Source organism: Antechinus flavipes, chromosome 5 (assembly GCF_016432865.1).
Source record: "Antechinus flavipes isolate AdamAnt ecotype Samford, QLD, Australia chromosome 5, AdamAnt_v2, whole genome shotgun sequence".
Classification (NCBI taxonomy): domain Eukaryota; kingdom Metazoa; phylum Chordata; class Mammalia; order Dasyuromorphia; family Dasyuridae; genus Antechinus; species Antechinus flavipes.
The window spans coordinates 231,348,394-231,363,129 of NC_067402.1; the positions used below are offsets into that span (position 1 = coordinate 231,348,394).

At 40.6% G+C, this 14,736-nt stretch overlaps 1 protein-coding gene across 5 annotated transcripts in view; it reads left to right on the top strand.

Annotated features, from left to right (window-relative positions):
• Positions 1-14,736, top strand: part of HDAC7 (histone deacetylase 7) — a 45,809-nt gene that overhangs the window by 11,188 nt on the left and 19,885 nt on the right. For 4 of the 5 annotated variants that reach the window (XM_051961115.1, XM_051961116.1, XM_051961112.1 and 1 more), the window contains 4 exons: positions 9,263-9,313; positions 12,580-12,764; positions 12,931-13,021; positions 13,430-13,532. In XM_051961115.1, the coding sequence (XP_051817075.1) occupies positions 9,263-9,313; positions 12,580-12,764; positions 12,931-13,021; positions 13,430-13,532 (430 nt within the window). The remainder of the gene's footprint in view (positions 1-9,262; positions 9,314-12,579; positions 12,765-12,930; positions 13,022-13,429; positions 13,533-14,736) is intronic. The other variant, XM_051961114.1, reaches the window with a different exon arrangement.

Below are 14,736 nucleotides of genomic sequence, written 5' to 3' on the forward strand. Positions count from 1 at the left end.
CTCCACTACATAGCTTTTGAGGTCCCTTCTGGGGATTATTAGACTCTAAGCAAATCACACCTCCTTGATTTTTCATATCAATAAGATCCCCAAAATGCCAGACAGTTTGACTAGATGACCTCTCTATTTTAAATCCTAGATCATTCCCCAAGGCTCTTTTAAGGCCTATTAGGAGAGATGAGAGGATATTCCTTGATATAAGAAAGGAATCTTTAAAAATAGCTTTAAACAGATTTTTTTTAAATGAGTTTTGTTTTATGTTTTTATAGCACACTCATAGTAGGATCTTTGGGTCAAAGAGCATAAATAGTTGAGTGACTTTTCTTGAATATTTCCAAATTATTTGCCAAAATGTTTGGGCCAACTTACAGCTCTATCATTAGAGTATCAGTGCACTTTGTCTTCTAACACCCCCTCCAACATTGAATATTTCTATTTTTTATCTTTGTCAGTTTGTTTGATGTGAAGGGAAACCTCAGAGTTGTTTTAATTTGCATTTCTCTTATCATTAGTAATTTGGAGCAGTCTTTCATATGGCTGTTGATAGTTTGCAAATCTTCTTTGAAAATGGCTTGTTCATTTCCTTTTGACCAGGGACAGGTTTTGACACTCATGCACCCAAAACTTGATTAAAACATGTTGGGTAAACATCTCAGCACACTTTCCAGCTCCCATCTATAAATGGGCAGGTGGGGAGAATGCAAACTTTCTCTGAAGATCTTTGAGAACAGAAAGGATCCCAAAGCTGTTCAGTTTATGGGATATAACCTTTTTGTTAAAGTTCTGTCAGGGTAAGAACTCTCTGGATATCTTGGAGAAGAGAAATCTTAGGAATACTCCCCAGAAGGTTGTGGGCTCCAAAGCTTTTGTGAAAAAGCCCAGATTAAAGCCTCTTATCCTGAATACTCCATAGGAAGTAACATTGCGTTTCCTAATATCTGTTTCAACCCCCATTTCATTTTTCAACTCAATGAGGAAAAATCTGTAGCTGAAGGATGGGAGGAAGTGAGGAAGTTAAAATCTGGCCTCAAACCCTTGAGGTAGCCTGTTTCCTCAAATGTAAAATGGTGATAATAATAGCACCTTCAAAGAACTCTGTTTTTCATATCCTTGATGTCCCCGACCTTCACCTTTTCAGCATCCTGATTTTCCCTGGGGTTCAATGACTCGGGCTTGGCAGCTTCACTGTCCCTGGCATATGCAGACTGGGCAGCTCCCAGCACTTGTTGCCAGTGGGACTGATCTGTGTTCCTGATCTCTTCCTCTCCCCTCTACCACTATTCATGACCCCCCTCCTAAACTACACAGTATTTAACTACTTTGTATTTATTCTCTATATTTAAAATATGTATTTATCTCTCAAGCTAGAATTTAAGTTTTTTGATAGTAGGTATTATTTCTTTCTTTATATTTGTACCCCTCCATCCCCTAGACACACAGGCTTGCACATAGTAGGCATTTAATAAATGCTGATTGACTCATAAATACTTGTTTTATTGATGCCAAAAGGCAAGGAGCCAGGGAAACCTTTTTCCCACCCCCATGGAGCTTTCCCTCCCACTGTCATGGTTACAGCCACTTCCTGTTTGACTCACCCTAAGCAGGAGCAAAAAGAAGGGGCCGGGCAGGCTCCCAGGCGACACTGCTGGCCTCGTGGGGCTGTTTACAACAGCAGCATGTGGGATTCCCAGAAAGAGGCTCCAAACCGGACATCCTGAGGTAGCAAAATACCCAGATGTCACAGGCTAAAAATAACTCTATTGCGGCTGCCTCAAAGGTGGCTGGTGCACAGGGGAGTAGAGTACAACAACCTACAATGGAAGAAAGCTACTACTCTACCTGCCAGCCAATTTCCCAGCCTGCTGTGTTTCTAGCTCTTTTGTCTCAGCTTGGCTCAACCTGACCTTTCTCCTGAGCAGGCATGTGCTCCCACTCTTTTGCCATGGGTTCAGTTAGCACTATTCCCTTCTACTCCCAACTTCTAAAGGTGTTTCACTTCTGCTGATAGGTAAAGCTGTCCCTGTAGTGGGGCAGCTAGGTGGTGCAGTGGATAGAGCACCAGCCTGAAGTCAGGAGGACCTGAGTTCAAATTTGTCTCAGACACACTTTCTAGCTGCGTGATCATGGGCAAGTCACTTAATTCCAATGGCCTCAGCCAAAAAAAAAAAAAAAAAAAAAGTGTCCCTGTGGTGTGGGATGGCCCCTATTCTATCCCACTGTCAGAGGAGCTGACTCCTTGATGACTAACACAACTACCTTTATACTAAATATGAAACAATGAGAAGGTATAGATAAACCAGTGGAATTAAGTTCTAACTTGAGATTCCATCAGATACCCAAGGATTGGTGCAGCAGAACTAGGTTAAGCATAGGGAAATATCTCTAATAGCTCTCTCCTCACTATTGATATTGCTCCTCTCCCTCTATTTCTCACTGCTTCATTGTCCCATAACTCTACCAGAGCCTGTAAGATTGACTTGCTTTGTTCAGCAGAAAATTAGGTCCTTTCCTCTATTTATTATCACTGGTTTATCCTGTTTATATCTTATTGTCACCTCCATTAGACTATGAACTCCTTCAGAGCAAGAATCGACTTTTGTCTTTTTTTTTTTTTTTTTTTTTGTATCCTTAGTGTTTAGCAAGTGCGTGGCACATATCGTTGCATAATAAATGCTTATTAATTGATCTATCGATCATCATTTCTTCTGAATTGTTCAAATTTATACCTACATTTTGTCCTTTTTTAAAGTTGTTTTTCAGTTATATATAACTCTTTGAAAAACCATCTGGGGTTTCTTGAGATTTATTGGAATAGTTTACTATTTCCTTTTCCAGCTCATTTCAGAGATGAGGAAAAGGAGACAAACAAGGTTAAGTGGCTTGCCCAGGGTCCCACAGCTAGTAAGTAGCTGTGGCCAGTTTTGAATTCAGGGAAAGGAATCTTCCAGACATCAGACCTGGCAATCTATCTATTGCCACCTAACTAATTTGTTGCAGATATGCTTCAATTCATCTTATAAATTAAATTTACATTTATTAAGTGCATAGTATATATCAGACTAAGAATGAAAAATATGAAAAATTATCCTTATCAACAAAAATGTCCTGTTTGCCTTTAAATCATGTAACTATTCTGAGCTTTGACTCCTCTGTAATTAAGCAACTAGAGTAGATCTGTCCTCTTTTAGCACTAAATTCTAAGATCCTATTCCCCATCTTCACTCTGCTCTCAACCTTCAACCATGTATTGTCCACATCAGGTGATTTGTGCAAATGGAAATGATGGTGAAAGGAGCAACCAGTCCACAAGCATTTATATAGAACTCACTAGAGACTGAGGATTCAAATATACAAGTGAGACAGTTCCTCTCATCAAGGAGCTTGCATTGTAGGGGAATATAACATGTTCTCAAAGAAATATAGGATATATGCAAAAATAAATACATAGTGAGGGGATTATAAACACTAACAATTGGGAAAATCTGGAAAAGGATCTCTTTAAGGAGGTGGCACTGTAGTTGAAACTTAAAAGGAGCTAGAAGTTCCCCAAGGAAGAGATGAAGAAAGGAGAGATTCTAGATGGAGGGGACCACCTTGCCATGGCACAGATGCAGGAAATATAATCACAAGGAAACCAGTTTGACTGGAATGTAGCATGTATTTAAAAAAAAAAAAAAGCAAGTGGTTAATTTAGGAGATGGATGATGAGGTTTGCATTAGAGTCATTGTTGTGTGCAGAAAAAAGCTATAGGGAGATCAGGAGTGAAAAGGGAGAGCAGATAAACACAGAATGAGGAGGATGGTGAAGAGAACTGGGAACAGAGCTAGGGAGAAGAATGGAACGGGTAGGGATCAGGGGTAGGTGGAGAGGTGAACAAAGATAAAATAGAAGTAATGAAGAGAAAATAGAGTAAGAGGGATACATAGAGTCAGAACCAGAGATGGAAAGAAATTCAGTCAGAGAGAGTGATTCAGATGGTAGAAGAAGTAGGCAAATAGCTATTAATAGTGACCAGGTTTTATGTGATAATAATAGCTCCTGGCCCTTAGAGTTTAGAAGATTGTATAGCAAGAAGTAAAAATCCTAGGTCCAAATATTAACAAACTTTCCCCATGAAAGACAAAGCCTTCTAGAGGTTATTATCTATTTCTTTGCTAGACTCTTTTCCCACCCTATGCCCTGTTGCAGGAAGAATAGCTCCCTTTTTACCAGACTATCCCTAAATTTCCTGTTTTACTGTCACACTTGTGAGGCAGGATTTCTGAATCTGTCTTGAAATCAGCTCGTGCCTAAGATTGCTTGCTTTCTTCCTATGCAGGGAAATATTACTGAGCAAATATGACCCAACAGAAAAGAAAACTGCATTAGAAATCAGGTGTGGTTAAATTCCACTTGTCACCATCTGTATCACCTTGAGTACTTAATTTCTCTGGGCCTCAAGTTTCTGCATACATAAAATGAGGAGGAATGAATTCAGGGAAAGGATTCCCTTCTGGCTCTTAATTCTCATGACTATTCTCACTTCTTAGACCTCCCCTTCCAATCAAAAATGGAAATAAGCTTAAAGAGGGATGGAAGGGGTATTCAATCAAAGATGTAGAACTCTTGCCTTTGAGGTCTGTTTTCTTTACCCTCACTTGGTTACTGGGGCAGCACTTCTGTGATCCAGAGGCGCCCCTGCTCTTTCCCTCAGGTTGGCTGAAAAAGGAAGGTATGATTGATTTAGAAGTTTGGGATCTAGGATAGAAACTGTACTATTAGTTTGATATGCTCCATACAATGCAGCCAGTGATGTGTCTGGTGAGGAACACAATCAGGCAAGACTGAGAGCTCAAGCAACTTTTTGAAGCTCACTGACTGTTGTTACTGTCAACATAGTGTTTGGTTTTCTGTAGCGGCTTTCTTTACTTCTGAAATGCTGAGTAAATGAGGCTAAGGCCACAAGCTTGAACCATAAATCAGGAGCTGGAGAATAGTATAATGACAAAGGTTGAAGGGACTGGGGTTGGTAAACTTGTAGCTGCTGCGATTACTTGCTGTCATTTGGGGCACTACTATAATTTATGGTTGAATCTATCAGGGCAAGATGAGATGTAAGTTCCTAAGGCTGTCTAGCCCATTGTAGCCATGTACTCCAATTAGAGGACAGATAAGGTATTTCAATGGGTACCACCTCAACACTTTTCAAGTTCCATTTCTCCAGAAAGGCAAAATGAGGTCCATCTTTGGGACTCTATAAAAAGAAGCTGAAAGGAAAGATCCTTGAATATAGAAGAGTTTTCTTCCACAAACCACTATGATTAGTTGGGCAGGTCATTCCTCACTCTTTATTCTGCCTCATCTCACCCTCAACCTACTACTTCCATTTTTCTAATCCCCTGGGTAGTCCCATTTCCTCCCTCTTTGCTCATTGTTTTTAATTCTTTCTAACTGCAGGTAAAACAGTTCTTTGAAAATGTTAAAAGGGCAAGGTTCCCAAATCCAACACCAGACTAAGAATCAGTGTTTATGTTCTAGTTCTGTTTTGTACTTCAAAACCTTAAATGGGTTGTTTTTCCATTCTAGGCCTTTGTTTCTCCCCTGTGTGACAAAGGGAAAAAGGTGTCTGCCAGGGTTCCCTTTCTGCCCCATATGGCTTCAGGCTTCCTAGCTAAGCATAGCATTGAGAGATGCCAAATGATTTCACCAGGAATTGCTTTCAGAAAAGCAGCTCTAGTTGCCATAACATCAAGCTTTTTTGAGCATTTTTTATAACCTAGGTCTTCAGAAAACATCCTTTTCAAGCCCAGTAACAAACCCTTCAGAGTTTAGAGCCATTGATTCTTTTCCTCCCTGGAAAGAAAGTATGGGGCTTAATGTGTGAGGTTACCAGGCCTAAGCAAAAGCTTAAGGAAATCTGGCTGAATTCAAGGGCATTAAAGGTGGTAACATCCACTGACCTAAGGTGATTGGGATGGGACAAAGTAGAAGAGTGGCTAAAAGAGATTGATTGGTGACTGAGTATGCTTCATAGAGTTAAAGCTAAGGAGACTGACTTATAAATGGGTGTTGATTTGATTTAGCTTGTCTTTCAAAAATCTTGGAGGGTCATGGGCCTTTACCTCATCTTCTCTGGAGAGGTGATAGGGTAGAATTTATTTGGAAAAAATGAAGGTCTTATTGGTCCCAGAATGGAAAAAGAATTCTCACATGGGGAGGGGTATCTGCTCAGATTATAAAAGAAAATGCCAACTTCTAAAGAACCATTCTGATGATAGGGCAGGTGGCTAGGAAGGAGTGTGTTTATCAGTTGAACAAATAACTATTGGTCATCTGCAATGGCCCTACACTGTGGTAGGAACTTTAGGAAATATGGAGATAGTAGAATACAGTCTGAGGGAAACTTTAAATTTAGATAGGAAGACAAAAAGAGTGGATTAAAAAGAGCACAACACCAATGCAAAGTTAAGTGTCCAAACTCATAGTATGTGGTTCTATGAAAAGTCATCAAGATTCTTGGAAGTTAAGGAAGTCAGAAAATAGAAATCAATAGAGTGGTTAAAGAAGGTTACAAAGAGGAGCTGATACTTGAGTTGAGCTTTGAAGAATAGATAGGTTAGAATAAGGACAGCCCTAGAAGTTATGAGTTAAAATACTAAGTCAGGACTGCTTTGGTGTAATTTGGAAGCTGAACAAATTGGGGGGAATGAGAGAGAGGAGACAATGAATAAGTATAGTTCTATACCCTCTTATGTCCTGCCCTCTCCACCCCTTAAGTTGTATGAGAGTTCTCTGATCTCAGTCTTTGGAAACAGCTGCTGTTAAAAGAGAAACCAGAACAAAGTAGCACTAACTAGTTCAGTATGTTCACCTAGGCACCATTCTTCGGTGTGTTCACCTAGGTACCATTCCTTCTCACTCCTTCCTGAGTCCCACTGACCTCTCCTACCTTTCTCATCCTTTCTCTAGGTATTCTGGGGAAGGCAAGAGTTACCAACATCTACTCATTCTGGTCAAAGAATTTTGAAACTGGCACCTCTCCAAGCAGCCTCAGAACTTCAGCCTGATAACTTTTCTTTAGACTCCAGCCTTAGGGCTGAATTTAAGATTACAGTTAGAAGTGGGGCTTAGATAGATCGTTCTTATCACACTGGGTATCCCTGCCCTTTTCCTTACGTTCTTTCACTGGCTTTGGCTCTTTTTCCCTCCAGTATCTTCCCCAAGCACACAGACTTTTGCCTCTGCCTCATTCTTTCTTAACTGTCTCGTTTCCTTTCTCCAGAAGAGGTTTCAGATGCCATTTCTGAATGACTTTTGGACCATGTTCTAACTTGAGGGCCATATAGATTCCAAGCACAAAGATGAAGTGGTTGGGTCCAACAGCTTAGGAAAGCTGTGCCAGGAAGGGACTATCTTTGCAGCAACGAAGTAGAAAGGGGAATAGGAAAATAAGTAAGAGGTAGCCCTAGTTTAAGGGTCCTCTCCCCAGTATCTCAACTTATAGCCTGCCCTGCCACTTAAATCTCACTTCCCTTCTCCTAGATCCCATATATTCTCTCACTCATCTCCAGTTTTTCTAGGGCTTAATTCTCTGACTTCCACTACTGACTGGCATTTTCACTTCAGCCTTTTCCTCCAGACCCAGAATTCTGGGCTTAAGATTCAAACTTGACTTTGTCACTTATTTGCTGTATGACCTTGATGAAATCTAATATTTCAATCTCAGTTTCCTCATCTGTAAAATAAAGGTAATACTTATAATATCTACCCAAAGTGTAAATCTTATGAGAATAGAGCACTAATATTTTTTAATAATTAAATATCATACAAATATAAAGTATTATTGTTAGCTTGAGAGGTAAAATAATGATAAAAGACCAGCCTCAGAGTCAAGAAGATTTGAATTCAAGTTCCATCTCTGACACATACTGAGACTATGACTATTGGACAAGTCTCTGGAAATTCTCCAAGACGCTACATAACTGAGAAAGTGTTTGCATTGGTAAACATTTGGGTGTTTCCTGAAGCAATGAAATTGCAGGGTTGGGTGAATAATAGTTCTCTGGGTCTTCAGGTAAAGCATTTATTAAGTACTTAACATATGCCATGTACTATGCTAATACTAATTATTAGTCTCAAACTTCTCCAGCATTCTCTTTTCTGGGTCCTTTCTGTTTCTCACATTCAGACTACAGAAGGGAGCCTCTCATCATCACCCTGATGAACAATGGCTGTCTCAGGGAAGGGATAATATAAGGATTTAGAGATTATAGGAAGGAAACTGTCAGAATGTTTTCATGAAGCAACTTTAGACTAGGCAGATACATGATGGAAAGCAGAATAGATAGAAAGAGTATTTAGATTTGTGGTCAAAGTACCTGGGTAGGAATCTCACCTCTACTATTTCCTACTGGCATATTGTTGGGCAAATCATTTCTGTTCCTATCTTTGATTTCTTCTTCATAAAAAGAGGGGATTAAAATAAATTAGGGTTTTCTATGTCATAGACCTCACTGGTAGCTTCATGAATCTTATGAATGACAGATGAATAAATAAATGAGTGAAAATGAATGAATGAGTGAATAAAGCAATTATGAAGTGATTACTATGTGCAAAACACTGTTCTAAGTACTGGGATGCAAATAGAAAAGCAAGATAGTCACTACTCTCAGGGAACTCACTTTTTAATGAGGGAGGCAACATATAGGTAAAATTTCCACTGCTTGTCAGATGGAAAAGCCCCAAGGTCTTTAGGGTGCAGTGATAAAACAGATTGTAATACTTCTTTAATGATATTTCTACTAATAAAAATTATCAGTTTTTGATGTTGAACCATTTAACAATGTCAAAGAGTTGGGTGTCATAGTGATATTTTAATTGTATAATATAAAATATACAGATTACTTACAAAGGGAATCAATTATATCAAAATGAGATTATCAAAAACATTTTTTAAAAATTCATGGAACCCCAGGAAAAGAATCCCTGGGATAGTTCATCTCTATGGGCTTTTCCAGGTCTAGATTTTATGATCTTCTGTCTGTGAATCTCATTTGGCTGGATAGGAAAGAGGGCTGAGAAACATGCTCTCAGCCAACATCTATATTTGATGATCAAGACTCCAGGTTTGTAACAGTTCAGGCTGATGTGAGGTTGAGGAAATAGAAAGCCTCAGAGATCCCCCAGTATTGGTATTTTCTTTTTTTTTTTTATTCTGCCCTGTCTCTCCTTAATTTTACTTTATTCACTGCACCTTCCTCCCTCATCTTTCTTTTTTTGCAGATGGGACCCAGGTGAGCCCTGGCCCCCAGTATCCCAGTCCCCCTGGCACAGGTAAGAGCTGGACCTCAAGGTTGGGGAATTGAAGGCGTACTACAGGCAGGGCACAGGAAGAATAGGAAAATGAGGGACAAGAAAAGAAGAGATAAACCTTTAAGGAAAATAGAATGAAAATGTAGGGGTGGAATTCTAAGCTTCAGGTGAATAGGGAGAAAAGTTAGTTTGTTTCATGAGAAAGAATTAAAAGTCCTAGATCTCATCCCTGATTCAAGGGAGCTTAAAATGAAGGAAGAAGACAGGTCCTCTTTTTATCTTTATTGAATCTATTAAGGAGACAGGATAGAGAGGTAAGGAGAAGAATACTGTCTATGCTCTGTTATTTAGGCTTAATCCTTGTGTAGGAGGTTATGTACAGTTTGTCCATGTCTTGCCATTCCCCACCTCCTGCTCTACAACTTCCTTGAAACCCTAGGGTTCCTTTTTTTTTTTTTTTTTTTTTTGCTGGTCGGTTAGACTGGGAGGGATTAGAGCCAAATATTATTCAGTGTGTTTTATTTTTATATATGCATATATACACATATATGCATTAAATCGTTTTCACATACATTATCTGATTTGATTTTCACAATAACCCTGTAAAAAAGGAAGAGTGAGTATTATTATCCCCAGTTTATAGATGAATAAATTGAAGCTTAGAAAGACCATTTGCCCAAGATTACCCAGTATCCAGCAATAGAACTAGCACTCCAACTCAGGCCTTCCAGCTTCAGGTCCACTGAAAGTCTGAAAAACTAAAAGTCTTTGAGCTTTCCACTATAACTTTAATCTCATACTCCCATATCTCCCATATCTACTTCTACCTACCCACCTCCAGTAGCTACCTGAAATCTTGGTCAGTGACCCATCCATCATGCCCCCAATCCTTCCCACTTCCAAATCCATCCTATGTTAGATAAGTTAGGACATGAAGGTAGAGGGCTCATCTGAAGAAAGAACCAAGTGTATCTAAGATCTAGAAGAAGAAGAGGTAGGGGACAGAGAGAGACTGAGATGTGCAGGAGTTGCAGGGAGAGAAAAGCAAAAGGAGGTACATATCAGCCTGACTCCTACTACAAAATGTAACAAGGAAAACCACTCTCCTAGTATACATATGACACCATTTTAGATGCTATGGGAGGAAGAATTTTGAAATTAGTGAGGAAGATTGGGAAAATGCCAGATAATTGGTCCAGAGAATAAATGATATAGATCTGGTAAGACATCATGAAGGAGAAGAACCCTGAGTTGGACCTTGAAGAATGGATAGAGTAAAGATAAATGGCAAAGTGTAAAGAGGACAGTCTAGGTAAGAGGAACTATGTGAACACAAGCATGAAGCCAGATAGATGCATGGAGTGCTGTAAGGATAGCGAATAAACTTGTTTGACTGGAACAGAGAGTTTCTGTAGGAGAGCAATAAGCATAGACTGTGGAGGGTTCCTTTGAGAGGGATTCTCAAGCACCTAGGCAGCAACCCTCCCACTTGAAAAGCCCTCTAGCTGAGTGTCAGTTGGTATAAATTTGTATTGATGTAGATAGTGTTTTAAGGTCCGCAAAGTATGACTTGGCACACTACATTAATTCATTTGATCTTCACAAATAGGGTGCTATTATTGCTAATGTTATTATTAGTTCATTACTATAATATTTTAAAATACATAGTACAGTACCTGGCACATGGCAGGTCCTTAAAAAGAGTTATTCCTTTCACTGCCTTCCCTTTATTAATACCCCCATTTTACAAATGGGGAAACTGAAGTACAAAAAGGTTAAGTAACTTGCATGACATAACTAGAAAGTATCAGAGAATATGTGAACCTGAAATGGAGGAGAGGAATAGCATTTTTATTGTCATAATTCTTCAATATTTAAAAATATTATTATGAAAAAGCATACATAGGTTTCTCCAGGTCCAACCAAAAAGGTTAGGTACTTCTGATCTAATCCAAACCTCTTATTTTATAGATAGGGATACTGAGGTACACAGAGATATAATCTCTATAATCTCATGACTCCTCTGAGGTCACATGGCTAGTTAGTAAAAGAGTCAGGACTAGAACTCTAGTTTCCTGGATCATAAACTAGGGTCCTTCATCACTATTCCACACCTTTCCATTAACACCTGGCAGCATGGCTTCTTGTTGTGTGCCCTCCTTTAAGGAATCTCAGCTTTGGAACATTTGACATCCATTTCAATGGAAAACTTTTTGCCATGCAGTCCGGCAGGAGGTTCTGTGAGCACTGTCAGGAATTACCTGAGGGTAATTCACTTAGCCTGCCATTGCCCCAGGCACTTCTCTGTGATTAAAAATTGTCTGGAAAAGTACTAATCTGCTATGCTAGAGGAAGTCCCTTTTAAAGGAGCTCCCTACATCAGGAATGTTCCCCTAGATTTTTTTTTTAATTTACAATGTTTAAAAAGATAAAAGCCCCCTCTTTTGGAAGATTTCTTCAGCTCTGTTGTGTTACCAGGTAGGACAAGCACTACCCTCCACCTTCTATAACCTTCCCTCCTTCTTTCCTTCCCTCCCTCCTCCCCACCCTGAGTTTCTCTGACTGAAGGGACCGGCTGTGCTTGGTGGAACCTGCTCTGGGAGCTGGCTATAAATAGCCATTTTCATCCAAAACCTTGGCAGGGTTCCCAGCCCCATGGAGGGACTGGCCTGACTGTGGGTGGGGAGGACACTCCAGAAAGAAGCAGCTGTGCCTGTAGTCCCTGCTGTGCCATTGGGTACAGAGGGCACTGGAGGATGCAGGCTCTACATTAGCATAAACCCAAATGAACTGAACAATTCATTTCCATGGCTAAAATTGCCCCCAGTAACCAGGAGTTAGAAGCCTAAAGAACCGTAATTTGGAGGTACCAGCCATTTAGCCTCTTCTCATGCAGGTTCTTTCTATTTAGCATATGGGGAAAGCAAGGTCCAAGAGTAGTCTAGGTCCTACCATGTTGGTGGAGGAGTTGAATGAGTTCATAACAGACTGTTAACTTGATATTTAGTCCATTTAAAATCTATTTCTACTGGGAAGAGATCCTTGAATTCTAGAGAAAGCAGGATTGGTCATAGGTAAAGGAAGGATTAAGGGGATTAAGGAGCTGAGGGCTAAAACAGAGGGCCAAAGGGACTCGTTCAATGATTCCAAAGCTTACTGGCTATCCCCTGTAAAGAGAGCCTCAGTTGTAAGCCATGGTGTATGGATGAGATGGGCAGGAAAGGTGATCAGGGTAGGTCTCCGGCTCCTTTGTGCAATGCTTCCAGGTTTCCAATTTGTGTCCTCAGCCAGTTCCACCATCTGTCCTGGGCTGCCAGTTCCTCAGCTCCAGCCCATGGACCTTCGGGTGGGACAGAGGCCCCCTGTGGAGCCTGTATCAGAACCAACTCTGCTGGCCCTTCAGCGCTCTCAGCATCTGCACCATCAGCTCTTTCTTGCTGGTCTCCAGCATCAACAGGTAAAACACATTCAGGTAAGTCTCTCCCAGGACTTTAGATACATCCCTAAATCTACGCCATACACCCATACATTAGTCCCTAAGTGTCTCCCTCACTGGTGTCTCCCCAGACTCAAGCTTCCACTGCTCAGCCCCTTATCCCCTTTACTCTCCTGATCTTTCTTCATCACTCTATCCCCAGCTCTCCCTGGAGACTCCAGTGCAAGAGGCACCAGGAGGCCATCAAGAGCAGGAGCTGAGGCAACTTCTCCACAAGGACAAGAGCAAACGGAGTAAATAAAGGAGATCTCATCTCCTTGGTTTTCACCCCCAGTTGCCCCTGACTCATTTTGGGTCAAGCACCAGGGCTGGTTGGCTTTCACTAGTTGTCCACCTTGTTGGTGGGAAGTAGGAGGCAAGGGGAAGGAGGGGGAATGGGGATAGAAGGAAGTGTTGTATATTCTCTGGTCTTCTCTATAACTGTCAGCTCCAACACAGCAATTTATCTGGCCTTAATCATGTATGTGTGGTATAACTTTGTTTGCTGGCTTCAACAGAGAAGAAAAGCAGAAAGGCCTAGGGGATGGGGAAAGAGTTCCTGGTACATCCAGTGCTAAGGACTTAATCTGGGCACTGGACAGAGAATTTGTGAGGACCCATCCACTTACTCCTTCCAACCCTCTAATTTCCCCTACTTCCAGGTGCTGTAGCCAGCCATGCCGTGAAACAGAAATTGGCTGAAGTCATTCTAAAGAAGCAGCAGGCAGCATTGGAAAGAACTACCCATTCCAGCATCCCCTTCAGGTGAGTTCTTTCCTCCTCTCCTCTCACTCATGTACATTAACACCCTACTTTCTAACATAAAAGCTATGACCCCAAAAGCACACATAAATCAGCTCCCTCCATTCCCTCACCTCCCTCAAGCTCTCTGACACCAACCATCCCACAAAAAAAAAACACAATTGCCTTCTCACACATACATACCTAACACAAATCCAACAGCAGCCCACTATCCACAAAATCCCCCTCCTTTAAAATCCTCTTCAATACACACATGTTTCACAATACTTAGGGCAAGTAATCTTCAGTGGCCAGAATAATCCATGCTCCATTGGTCTGACCACCTGATCCAAGAGCCTTAAAGTCTCCAAAATGCTAGATAATAGTGCACTGAACTCCTCTTCCATCCATTGATTAATTGATCAGTGAGAATTTTTAAAGTGATTTCTGTGTGCCAGGAATGTTGCTAAACAATTAGTCTCTGCCTTCAAGGATCTGCTTGCTTTCTATTAGAAGAAACATGTACACTTATAAATATATACAAATAAATATGAAGTAATTGGGAAGGGAGCACCACTAGAGGATAATAAAAGGCCTCATGGTAGGGTTTGAAGGAAACTAAAAGCTAAAGAGAGGAGGAAGGGCATTTCAAACAAAGGCGATAGCATATGCAAAGGCATGGAAGTATAACATTATATGTAAGGACAAGGACTATTTGGCTGAACCACAGAGTACAGAATATGTATAAAAACCTGAAGAAGTAGGTTGGAGCCAGATTGTAAAGGGTTTTAAATGTCAAACTGAAAAGATTGTATTTGATTCTAGAGATACTAATGGGAGTCACTGGAATTTATTGAACAAAAAATATCTTTGCTGTAGAAGAGCATGATCTCTAAGAGAGTGTGATTTAGAGAAAGGAAAGACTGAAGCAGAGGTCATTTATGATTACAATACTGCCCTTGGAAGCCTATAAGTGATCAGTGTGAGGGTAACTGAGTTCCTGCCTGTCCAGAGAAGCAGTGGGGTAGAATGAAAAGGATGCTGACAGAATCTGAGGACCAAATTTGAATCCTGGTTCTTCTACTTATGACCTCTGTGAGCTTGGACAAGTCAGCTCCAGATTTCGGTTCCTTTGCTTATGAAAACTGAGGGGATTGACTGAAACGGAAGAAAGCCCATTAGATTGATAGTTAGAGAGCCTGTGTTCAAATCCTGACTTGGCCACTGA